Below are 13,146 nucleotides of genomic sequence, written 5' to 3' on the forward strand. Positions count from 1 at the left end.
ATATGTGTTCATCACTTCACTGCAAACTTACAAGGTTTCTTTTGTAATGCTGATATTTTCAGCAGCAAAGCATCTCATTTGTTAAACAGATGAGCTAGGAAAATCTTGATATGAATACAAGGCTTCTCTTTACTGTTTCCTTGTGTAGTAGTTGCTTATCAGGAACCTATTTATGTTTCTAAGAACAAGATGGTATCGCTTTTATCAATATTCATTTTACATAAAGCCTCATTTAAAAAAACATCACTGTGTACTGGAAGATCCGACATTTTAAATAATAATAAAATAATAATAAATGTAGAATAAAATCCATGCAAAGGCTTATTTTTGATAGTTCTTTAGCCCCCCTTTGAATTTTTGTTTCTTTTTTTAATATTTCCCTAATGATGTTGAACAGATTCATGAAATTTTCACAGTACGTCTGATAATATTTTTTTCGTCTGGCGAAAGTCTTATTTGTTTTATTTCGGCTAGAATAAAAGCAGTTTTTAATTTTTTTAAACCCATTTTAAGGACAAAATTATTAGCCCCTTGAAGCTATATATTTTTTCGATAGTCTACAAAACAAACCATCGTTATACAATAACTTGCCTAATGACCCTAACCTGCCTAGTTAAGCCTTTAAATGTTACTTTAAGCTGTATAGAAGTGTCTTGAAAAATATCTAGTCAAATATTATTTACTGCCATCATGGCAAAGAGAAAATAAATCAGTCAGTAGAAATGAGTTGTTAAAAGAATAAACAGGGGGTTAATAATTCAGGGGGGCTAATAATTCTGACTTCAACTGTATATTAAATGAGCTGACTATGAAAGAATGTTGAACACAACAGTTTATTTCACATGTTAGACAAGCCTGCTTATAAAAATATTTTTTTTAAATTTTTAGTTATTTGTAGGGCGACATGGTGGCTCAGTGCTTAGCACTGTCGCCTCACAGCAAGAAGGTTGCTGGTTCAAGTGCCAGCTGGGCCAGTTGGCGTTTCTGTGTGGAGTTTGTATGTTCTTCTCGTGTTTATGTTGGTTTCCTTCAGGTGATCCAGTTTCCCCTACAGTCCAAAGACATGCGCCATAGGTGAATTTGATTAACTAAATTGGCCATACTGTATGACTGTGTATGGGTGTTTCCCTGTATTGGGTTGCGGTTGGCAGGGCATCCGCTACGTAAAACATATGCTGAAATAGTTGGAGGTTCATTTCGCTGTTGCGACCACTGATAAGTAAGGGACTAAGCCAAAGAAAAATGAATGAATGAATGAATTAGCTGTGAAAACGTAGAAAGGGAATTTTTGTTAAACACAAAGTAAGATATTTTGAAGAATGTCAGAAACTATTAGCCATTGACTTCCAAAGTGTCTTTTGTTCGTACCCTAGATGCCAATGGCTACAAGTTTTACAACATTCTTCAAAATATCTTGTTTATGTTTCAGCCGAAAAATAAACTAATAAAGCTTTAGGACCTCTTGGGGTGAACACATGGTGAGTCTATACTCATTTTTGTGTAAACTTTACTTTTTACGCATGAATTTAGACTTTATAAAATAATCATAATGCCTTTTTCATTAAAAAAAAATTATGTGTTTGAATATGAAACACGTTACAGTCCATGTGACATTAAATACAGCCATGCACAGAAATGATTAAAGATGACATTTAGCACTTAGTCAGTGCGTTCATTTTGATTGGATCAGTGTAATTGACAGAGATATCCCTGATAGCATGCATACCTTATAGAGACTTTTTTATGTCATGTGTAAATGATGCTATATGCAAAATCATGTACCATTGAGGTGCACCTTTTGTTAAGTTTCTTTGGAACAAAAACTATTGTGAACTCCATCACAACTTTTATTACAAATTGTAATGCTTACATCTTTTTTTTCAATTTTCACTTAAAGAAGTGGTTAATTGAAAATCAGAATTGTCAACATTAATTTTGCTATCTAAATTATATTGTCTTGTCTTATACATAAGGTTATTTAGTTGTATGCTGATTGAATGATCAATGCTACAATGTAACAATTCCTGCCTTCAATTATTTAGTTGAATCAAAATAACTTTTCTAGTCATCTCAACTTAAATCAATGAAACTGACTAAAATATATTGTTGACCTTTGTGTAGCTACAAAAAATGTAGTTGAAACCTAATTAACATATGAAATTAAATTAAAGTAACAGTAAAACATTTGTTGTTGTGACTTTTTGTCATTCAAGTTTTACCAGTGTACTGTTACCTCTTATATTGCATTTGCCCGCATATTGATATTTACTGCTCATTTTGTCTGTTAGTTGTGTATACCTTTGACTGAGATATTGATCTGCTGGTTTTAGGTATAGCTTACATTTTTGATGGATTAGCATTTTTTCAAGATTGGTGTAAACTTTAGATGCATTCTGAAGCTTGTTTTATTGTGTATGGATTAATTGTTGTATAATTTTTAGGAGGACTTTTTTTACCATCAGCCCAGTGACTGCAGATGCCAAATAATATTCATTCATTCACTAATTTTTCTTTGGCTTAGTCCCTTATTTATCAGGAGTCACCACAGCGGAATGAACCACCAACTATTCCGGCATATGTTTTATGCAGCGGATGCCCTTCCAGCCGCAACCCAGTACTGGGAAACACCCATTCACACACGTACATTAATTTTCTTTTCGGCTCAGTCCCTTTATTAATCTGGGGTTGCCACTGTAAAATGAACCGCCGATTTATCCAGCACGTTTTACGCAGCAAATGCCCTTATAGCTGCAACCCAGCTCTAGGAAACACCCATACAAATTCATTCACACACATGCACACGGACAATTTAGTTATTTCAATTCCCCTATAGCACATGTCTTTGGACTTATGAGGGAAACCGGAGCATCCAGAGGAAATCCCCGCCAACACAGGGAGAACATGCAAACTCCACACAGAAATTCCAACTGACACAGCCGAGGCTCGAACCAGCGACCTCATTGCTGTGAGGCGAACGTGCTACCCACTGCACCACCGCGTCACCCCAAACCTCAAATTACAAAAAATAAATAAAATAGTAATAGCCTCATGCCATTTGTTTAAATTCTGAAATAAATGCATTGTTTGCTTGTAATTTCAAATGAACAAATTCATTTTGCTTGAGGCCAAAGGTTCATCATTCGAAGAATCTGTCTCAAAATTAGTCCATTTCCTAAAAAAAAAAAAAAATCTTTTATTTAAGCTTGGGAGTTTTAGTTTTTAGTGCTAGGTAGAAAACATGAACCCTGTATTTTATTAAACAATAGAAACAAATCTGGCATTTAATATTGAAGGGATGTGGGAGGATGCGGTCCATGAAAATACTTTGAGATCAGGGTGAGATCCATTACTTTACAATCGTGCAAAAATTTGCCCAAGATTTTTGATGATTCATCATGTCACACAGTATAATCTTCTATTAATAATGGAAATGGCCATTCACAGTAACTGTATGTTGTCCCACTGTTCTGTTCCAGCTGCTTTGCATCCAGAAATGTGTTTTAGAGAAACAGAAAACCACAGTGACTGGGAGGAAATGTTATATGCAAAATCGTGTACCATCGTTGTCTGATGAAAACACACAAGTATTTAGAAAGACTCGGCTCCCCTTCAGCAGGTAAGAGGTTTCTTTTAGTTGGCATTTGTATGGAAAAAAATAACTTGGCGAGTAAAATGAATATAATTTCAGCATTTTTGGTCCTGCCAAATTACAATTAGCACTGCTAATATGATCAATTTCACATTTAATTAAATCCATTTGAACAACAGCATCTGCTTAATGTACATGTTTATATCGCGACTAAGTATAAATTTACATTGTATTAGAAAACATGAGTTTGGATTCTGGGATGCTCATTTTCACAGGATAAAAACATTTGATTCTCTTCCATTATTCTGGCTGTCCAATTTTCCTAGAGCGCTGATATGTATTCAATCAAAAATCACTGGTACATTTTATTATTAGTAGTATTTTCATTAACATTTACTTGTGGTTACGTGTTTTTTTTTTTTTTTTGCAATCTGAGGAACTGTTTGTGCTCCAAATCAGTGTCTTTGTGATTATAGCAATACATTTAAATGACTTTATGCGTTACTTGTAACTTGGTTACTTACACTGTAAAAATGCAGGGCTCCACACAATTCATTCATGTTGTCCCAACACAAATTGATTAAATTAACTTAACGCTTCTAACAAATTTATGTGGATTGTCCCAATGAAATCTCACAATTTTTTTTGTTTCAGCTTATTTTAATTAAGTAGCTTAAAAAAGTTTAAAAAAATGTTTTTGAGTGTAAAATAGGCCAACAAAAAAGAGCGAATGTGTTTTATTGCGTTTGTGATTTCTTAAACTTTAATTGTCATTTATCTTTAAACATTCATGTAAACAGCAGTTGGTGACTGACGCTTTAAAGTATTCAACATGTGCTATAGGTGAATTAAATAAGCTAAACTGGCCATAGTGTGTAAATGCAGGAGTGTATGGGTGTTTCCCAGTGTTGGGTTGCAGCTAAAAGGGAATCCGCTGCATAAAACATATGCTGGATAGGTTTGTGGTTCATTCCACTGTGACGACCCCTGATTAATAAAGGGACTAAGCCGAAAAGAAAATGAATGATGTTTAACAGAGCAAGGAATTTTTCACAGTATTTCCCATAATATTTTTTCTTCTGGAGAAAGCCTTAATTGTTCATTTCTGCTAGAATAAAAGCTGGTTGTTTAAAAACAAGATCATGTTAAGGTCAATGTTAATAGCCTCCTTAAGCAATATTTTTTTTCTGATGAAATGTGAAATTTGTTGAAAAATCATTAAGACAGATATTGGGGAAAATATACAGGGGGGCTAATAATTCAGAAGGGCTAATATTAACTTCAACTGTATAGTAATATACAATATAATAATAAAAAATAATAGTTACTCTGAGGCTTCTGCTCTGCACAGGATGTTTCACAAAATTGTATTATATTCATCATGGAAAATAATAAGCTAGTTCATAACTATTGCAATGTTAAAAATGACAGTCTGTTACTAGGAGATCCAGAACTGTTTTTATGATTTGTGATAGTTGATCATAAGTCCTTCAGAGTGTTTGTTTTTATTTCGTTCACATATCATAATCCTTTTCATTCAATTCTGTCCTCATAAACGAAAACTTAATTTACAAATCGTTATGCATAAAGGCTTTTAATGCTTTGTGTTTTTTTTCTAAAGCATCAGTCATTGTTTATTTTTAAAGATAGCAGTTTCCTTTGAGAAATATTCTATTGTAATATGTAGTGAAATATTTTAAAAGTAACTTTTCCAACCTTTTCCCTGTGATGATAACAAATTGGGTAACAGATGTTTAGGCCAACATAAATTTTTTTTTACAACTTAAAGCAAAAGATGCCTCATAATATTCAATTTCTAAGTCAATACACATGGACTTAAACTAAAAGAAAGGTGGATGTTACAGTCTTTTCGTCAAAATGAGATTTTGTCTGACCTGGTAAAAAGTTGAGCAATTATTCCACAAAAAAAAAAAAATATATATATATATATATATATATATATATATATATATATATTTTTTTTTTTTTTTTTTTTTTTTTTTTTTTTTTTTTTAAAGGGAAAACAATCCTTTGTAGCACTAAGCTTCATTTGGAATTAACCCTGCTGAAAAAACAGCCTAAGATGGTTGGCAGTTTTTAGCTAGTTGACCAGCCTGGTTTTGGAGGGGTTTTGGCCATTTCCAGGCTGGTTTCATACATTCCATGCTTGAAGATGACCAGCTAAAATCAGTGTGACCAGCGCAGCCAGGCTGGAAGAGCAGCCAAAACCAGTTAAGCCCATCTTAAACCAGGCTGGTCAAGCTGGTTTTAGCTGGTCATTTTCCAGCCTGACCAGATAAGACCAGGCTGGAAATGTCTGAAATCAGCCTGGAAATAGCTAAAACCCTCCCAAACCAGGCTGGTCAATCAGCTAAAACAGCCAACCAGCCTAGGCTTGTTTTTTTTTCTGCAGGAATAATCCATATTAAAAAAAAAAACAGGAAAACAATTGTTTGTAGCACTTTCACAGTCACCAGCAATCCAGCCTGTGCAGAACGGACTACAAATCTGCTGGTATATGGACTACAAGTTCCAGACATGCACCACTCCCACACACCTGTTCCAGATCATGATTGATTACACTCACACAGCTGGGAGCTGCTCAAAGACTGATTAGATAGACTTTAAATACAGTGCACACACACACACACACCTCAGTGCTGAGTCTTGTAAGCGGTATTGTAAACATTAGATCGAGCTCTGGCAGAGTCTCTCTGACGGCAGCAGCATCGACTGGCGGCGGCGACTGTGGCGGCGTCAACTCTGGCAGCATCGGCACCGACGCTGGCAGCTCTGGCGGCAGCTGCGTCGTCTCTGAAGGCAGTGCCGGCAGTGGAGTGTATTTAAAGTCCATCTAATCAGTCTTTGAGCAGCTCCCAGCTGTGTAAGTGTAATCAATCGTGATCTGGAACAGGTGTGTGTGGTGTATGACTGGAATTGTAGTCCGTTAGTGATCTGCACAGGCTGGATTGCTCGTGACCAACAAAAAGCTTTATTCAGAAATTTAAACAATTTTTACATATAATCCATATAAAAATACAGGAAAACAATATTTTGTAGCACAAAGCTCTATTTAGAAATATCCAAAAATGTACTGATACTAATCTGCATTTACATAAAAAACAGTATTACATATGCTTCTTTTCTCTCTTTAGATGTTAATGAGGAACCCTGAGATCCTATTAAAATGAAGTGGAAGACCATTGGCCTCCTGCTTATTTTGCCTGCCCTCATTTCTGCTGACTCTTCTAATCACTGTAGTAGTGATATGCAGGAAAATCTTGCTAACATGATTAAAAATAACAAAAATTCCCCTGATATGATGGACTTTTTTATATTTGGTGCAGACGGGTTTGTAGGATACATGAAATCAGGTAATTGAAATAGATGTTTTATGAGTGTGAATGTCTTAAGTGAGGGCTCATGTACATCGATTGTCGATTGTTCATGCAGAATATAGTAGAGGACTGATATATACAACTGAATGACCTAATTCTGCAAAAACAACCAGCTGGATGTACATTATTATTAAAAGGCTGCTTGCTACAAAACTAAACAATTAGACACAAAACATTGATCTGAGCTCTAATGCAGTGTTTAGCATACATATGAGTACACCATTCACAAATCTCTTTTTCTATAAAATGCTTTACAATATTACATATGTGCATACGTTAGATTAGTCAGTACTGAAGATGATCTGGAGCTGATCTATCAAAATAATTTGTGACAAAAAATAAGTAGCCCAAATTTATGTATTAGGTAAAAATAGGAAATAAAAATATGAAAAAGAGTAACAATTAAGAGAAATAAAAAATATATAACATTTTGTGGAAGATTTGTACTGTGTAATTTTTTTAGGCAATATTTCACTTGATTTAAATGCATTATCTTTTTATTTGTAAAGATGTTTGGTAAAATATTATTTTAATAAATATATGTGTTTAATACCTATATTCAACAAGAATTAGAGAAAATAATTCAAAATGGGGTGTATTCATGTATGCAGAGCACTGTAATTACAAAGTCTTTAATTAAACAGAGCAGGAATGCAGCGTATACTAACCTACTTGTGATATTATTTAGTCCTTAGATGTTTGATGTGTGTGTGTGTGTGTGTGTGTGTGTGTGTGTGTGTGTGTGTGTGTGTGTGTGTGTGTGTGTGTGTGTGTGTTTTTGTGTGTGTTTTTGTGTGTGTTTTTGTGTGTGTGTGTGTGTGTGTGTGTGTGTGTGTGTGTGTGTTTGCCACATTATTTGTCTTTTGACTTTATAGGTACTTGCAAAAATGGTGCCTGGGACCCATCACCAGGCTCAAGTCAATGCAATCTCAGTGATTGGTCAGGTAAGGGCTTTATTAAAAAAAGAAGCTTACATGCACACACAAATGTTGGCAAGTGAGAGGCTGTGCCTTTTGAATGCATATTTTGAATGCATACTACATTTTCTATTGATAACCACAATGTAGACATTCATAATAAAAGCTGAAAAAGTTTATTTTGATTTCACACGGACCATTCCTTTTTATAATTTTATAAACCATGGAAATTATACTTTTAAATGTTTCCAGAACTTTCAGAAACAAGTAGTAACATTTAAAAGCTGTCATAGACATGATGTCCTACAAAAATGTTGTAAAATGTTAGTATGTGTTCTAAAGTGACATTGCATAAGTAATGTCTTTGATGATGCTTTTTAAGTGTAAGTTTAATGACTTGATGACTTGAACATTACAAGAGAGACAAACGTCCATATATATATATATATATATATATATATATATATATATATATACATATATATACAGTTGAAGTCAGAGTTATTAGCCCCCCTGAATTATTAGACCGCTTGTTTATTTTTTCCTTAATTTCTGTTTAACGGAGAGCAGATTTCTTCAACACATTTCTAATCATAATAGTTTTAATAACTCATTTCTAATAACTGATTTATTTTATCTTTGCCATGATGACAGTAAATAATATTTTACTGGATATTTTTCAAGACACTTCTATACAGCTTAAAGAGAAATTTAAAGGCTTAACCAGGTTAATTAGGTTAACTAGGCAGGTTAGGGTAATTAGCCAAGTTATTGTATAACGGTGGTTTGTTCTGTAGACAATCGAGAAAAAATACAGCTTAAAGGGGCTAATAATTTTGACCATAAAATGGAGTTTAAAAAATTTAAAATTGCTTTTATGCTAGCCGACTTTCTCCAGAAGAAAAAATATTATCAGACAGACTGAAAATTTCATTGCTCTGTTAAACATCATTTGGAAAAAAATTCAAAGGGCGCTAATAATTCTGACTTTAACCATATATATATATATATATATTTTTTTTTTAATTAATAATTTTTTAGCAGTATATATACAGTACACACACATAAAGTAATAACATATTTTCCAGTAATTGCCTAATTTTTTACATGACTGATTGAGACGCACCAGCCAATGTTTACGTACATACCGTACGTACATGGCTGACCAATAGTGGAGTGCAACAAAGCACTGCAAATATTTTTATGATTGTCTACGAAATTGATCCACATTATATTCATTTTATAATTATATTTGTATTTTTGTATATTTATATTATATATTATACATATATATATATATATATATATATATATATATATATATATATATATATATATATGTGTGTGTGTGTGTGTGTGTGTGTGTGTGTGTGTGTGTGTGTGTGTGTGTGTGTGTGTGTGGATATTATATGTATATATGAAGAGATCAGATGCAAAAACCTCTAAATGGCCTCTAAAATTTCCATCGAAAATTTAAATTTTTATCAGCCTCCTTTGTTTACGTTAAGATATTTTACTTTAAAAACAAGAAAAAAGACTTATTCTTTGCCATAAACGTGTTATTACTGAAAATACACATAGAAGCCTGATAAAAATACACATTTTAGACAAAAAAATATATTTTTTTGCATGTAAATCCTTTATACCCATATATTTATGTACACACAGGAGCCTGATAAAAATACACATTCATTCAGTCATTCATTCATTTTCGGCTTAGTCCATTTATTAATCCGGGGTCATCACAGCAGAATGAACCGCCAAATTATCCAGCATATGTTTTATGCAGCAGATGCCCGTCCAGCTGCAATCCATCACTGGGAAACACCCATACACACTCATACACTATGGACAATTTAGCTTACCCAATTTACCTATACTGCATGTCTTTGGACTTGTGGGGGAAATCAGAACACCCAGAGGAAACCCACACAAACGCAGGGAGAACATGCAAACTCCACACAAAAATGCCAGCTGACCCAGCCGAGGTTCAAACCAGCAACCTTCTTGCTGTGAGGCCATTCTACTACCCACTGTGCCACCGTGCTGACCCAAAATACACATTTAAGAGAAATTTTTTTGTTAATGCATCTAAATCCTTCATATGTATATTTTTTATATAATTAAATTAATTTATTAAGCAATTCCACATGCTGATGTGTTCTTCACCAGTGTTTTGTCATGACTGTTATTCTTAGACGTCTCCTGTTGTTACAAATAATAGTACAACCGCGAGTGAGTCAAATATCAAAGCCTCCGCAACTTGCGCTGTACGCACACAGTCAACTGTGAAAGTGAAACCACAAAAGATATAAAGTACTCCTAAAATGCATACAATTATTGAGAATATAGAAAGCAAAAGCTGAATCCTGAACATTTTAGGAGATCCTGGCCATAAATATTCTTCTAGTCTCAAGTTCAAGAGGATACTTCCAGGAAAAAGAGGAAATATGTGAATTAAATTTGACTGAAATGTATTGAAATATTTTTAATTCTGTTAATGATAAAACTTCTCTAATTTTTTTAAAGAAATGTTTATGGAAAATGTACATAGTATGGTATCCTTGTTTATGGCGACAATATTTGCATTGGACCTACGAGCATTTCATTAACACGTAACACGTAAAATATATAGTGTTATTTAGCAGAAAATAGGAGAAAAAGAGGAGCCGTAAGAAGCTAAATATCAGGGCTATGGGGATCTCTGTAATGTTTCACTCAACAAAGTTAAACTATATCTAAGCTGCATTTAATATTATTATTATTAGTAGTAGTGTAATTGCTTGTCATGGTTGCCAGAGGACTAAATTTTTCTGTAATTAAAAATGTGTATTGCTGCTGCCACCAAACCTCCAATAAAATTCATGATTGAAACACAATCATCTGAAGCCTAACAATCATACATGTAATGCCAAGTTTAATATTTGCAGGACAACTTTTTAATTTGCTTAATTTAACACTGGGTGTGTAATTACATCTTAAAGATTTATATTCGTATAGACTTAAGTATAAAGTAGGTTTAATGGCATTTTGTCCATTCGGTGAAGTGAGATGTCAACAGTGATAAGGTACAGCTAAGAGTGGTCCAGACCAACCTACGAATTTACGACTTAACGATGGTAAAAACATTTCTCGAAACACATTAAGGTACAGCTTTAGGTACAATGTAAGTATGATGTAGACTTTGGTAGGTTTTTGAAAACTAAGGCCTGAGCTGTAATAATATGGCACTAAACAGTCAAGAACTGTAACGATGATTCAAAGTACCCAGATGAGCCTGTGTTATTAGATTTACTGGCTGTCATCTGAGAATAAAATACTATGGAAAGGCATGGTTGGCCTGTCAAAATCAAGTTTTCAGAGAGCTGTGTAATAATTAAAGTTATATTAAATAAAGCCACATAACTTTTCATTTGATTCATAGGTACTTGTAGAAAGGATGTCTGGAACCCAGTTTCTCTCTCAGAGTTATGCCGTCAAAATGGAGACGCAGGTGAGGCCGTCATTAAAAGAGAAGTTTACATACACGCACACAGACACAAATGTTGATAAGCTAGAGCCTGTAAGTTTTGAATAGGTATGTTTTGTTCTTTGGACCGTTTGTGTTTTGGCTTTCCCAGTGTGTTGCAGCTGGGACGGCATACAACACTTAAATGATAAGGTTTATAATCTATTTAATGCATATTAAACCTCTTTAACATTATTAAACGTACACACTAAATCACTTATATGTGTTTGTGTTATTTTATTTTCTAGATCTGAGGTGAACTTTATGCCTTTGCTTTCAGTAGTATGGCAATAAATGTCATGTATAATGGCGTTCAAACTCACAATGCATATGCATATCAAATAGCATTTAACACTGAATAAAGCACATGAGGTGTACCTGAGGTGATCATTGTCAGTTTAACCGGTTCAGCTGCAAGAAATAGAAGCTGTTTCTAAAATATCAATTTTAGGTGTTGGTTAGAACAAAAACTTTATGAAAAAATTTCTTCTATCTTGTGCTGTTGCTTTTATTTAATCAATCTGGCAAACTGTGCTTGCCCATTTGAAACCAGGCATGCAATAAATAGTCCAACCCCTGGGTGTCCTACTTAAATACTGCACCTTAAATTTGGGTTGCAAAACGTAATTGTAAGAAACTTTTCAGTTCATGGTGATGTTTTAACTGACCTAAATTATGATTGCTGACTAAATATTTTATATGTTGAGTGCCAGGCGACACAGTGGCGCAGTAGGTAGTGCTGTCGCCTCACAGTAGAAGGTTGCTGGTTCGAGCCTTAGCTGCCTCAGTTTATGTGTGAAGTTTGCATGGGTTTCCTCCGGGTGCTCCGGTTTTCCTCACAGTCCAAAGACATGCAGTACAGGTGAATTGGGTAGGCTAAATTGTCCGTAGTGTATGTGTGAATGAGTGTGTGAATGTTTCCTAGAGAAAGGTTGCGGCTTGAAGGGCATCCGCTGCGTAAAAACATGCTGGATAAGCTGGCGGTTCATTCCACTGTGGCGACCCCGGATTAATAAAGGGACTAAGCCAAAAAGAAAATGAGTGAAAGAGTAATACAACACTAAAGAAATAAATCAAAGATAAGGTAATAGAAAATAACTAAAAGTGAAATAAAACAGATATAAAACCATTTACTATCAAAATTTCTAAATGAAAACAAATTAGGAAAGAAATATAGGCAAACCAAAATAGAAAAAACAGAAACGTTGGCTGTGAAGTCTTCAGATGTTTAGGCACAAACACAAAGCACAGACTCACAGAAAAATGAATTGCTTTATATAAACATGTCTGCTAAATGATTCAAATGTAAAAGACAAAAAAGTCCATCTTGATTTCATGGTAAACATTCTATTTTAATATATATTTAGCGCTTTGGATTTAAGAATAGTAGATCACAAATACAATGCATTATCATTATTATTAATATTAATATTCTTTAATCAATAAAAATATATACTTTTAAATGTTATACAATAATACAACCTACTTGTATTACTATTAAGTTGCAAGATGGTGCCAAACAGTTAAGAACAGCAGAGTTATAAGAGATATGCATGTGAATATATTCACTTTTGGTCAAGATGATTCTAAGTACACAGATAAGCCTGTGTTATTAGATTTAAGGGGTATCTTAGAGTAAAATATCTTGGAATGTCATTATTGCTCAGTCAAATAAAATTTTATTAAAAGGATAATTAAAATTATATTGACCAAAGCCACTTTGCTTTAATTGTT

General features: G+C 33.8%; 1 protein-coding gene across 10 annotated transcripts in view; it reads left to right on the forward strand.

Annotated features, from left to right (window-relative positions):
• Nucleotides 1-13,146, forward strand: part of adgrg11 (adhesion G protein-coupled receptor G11) — a 71,889-nt gene that overhangs the window by 26,786 nt on the left and 31,957 nt on the right. For all 10 annotated transcript variants that reach the window (XR_012396095.1, XR_012396096.1, XM_073933679.1 and 7 more), the window contains 4 exons: nucleotides 3,477-3,616; nucleotides 6,745-6,963; nucleotides 7,863-7,931; nucleotides 11,329-11,397. Coding sequence is in view for 8 of the 10 variants with exons in the window: in XM_073933679.1 (XP_073789780.1) it covers nucleotides 6,777-6,963; nucleotides 7,863-7,931; nucleotides 11,329-11,397 (325 nt within the window). In the remaining 2 variants the exon portion in view is untranslated. The remainder of the gene's footprint in view (nucleotides 1-3,476; nucleotides 3,617-6,744; nucleotides 6,964-7,862; nucleotides 7,932-11,328; nucleotides 11,398-13,146) is intronic.

The sequence above is a fragment of the Danio rerio genome, chromosome 20 (assembly GCF_049306965.1).
Source record: "Danio rerio strain Tuebingen ecotype United States chromosome 20, GRCz12tu, whole genome shotgun sequence".
Lineage (NCBI taxonomy): Eukaryota > Metazoa > Chordata > Actinopteri > Cypriniformes > Danionidae > Danio > Danio rerio.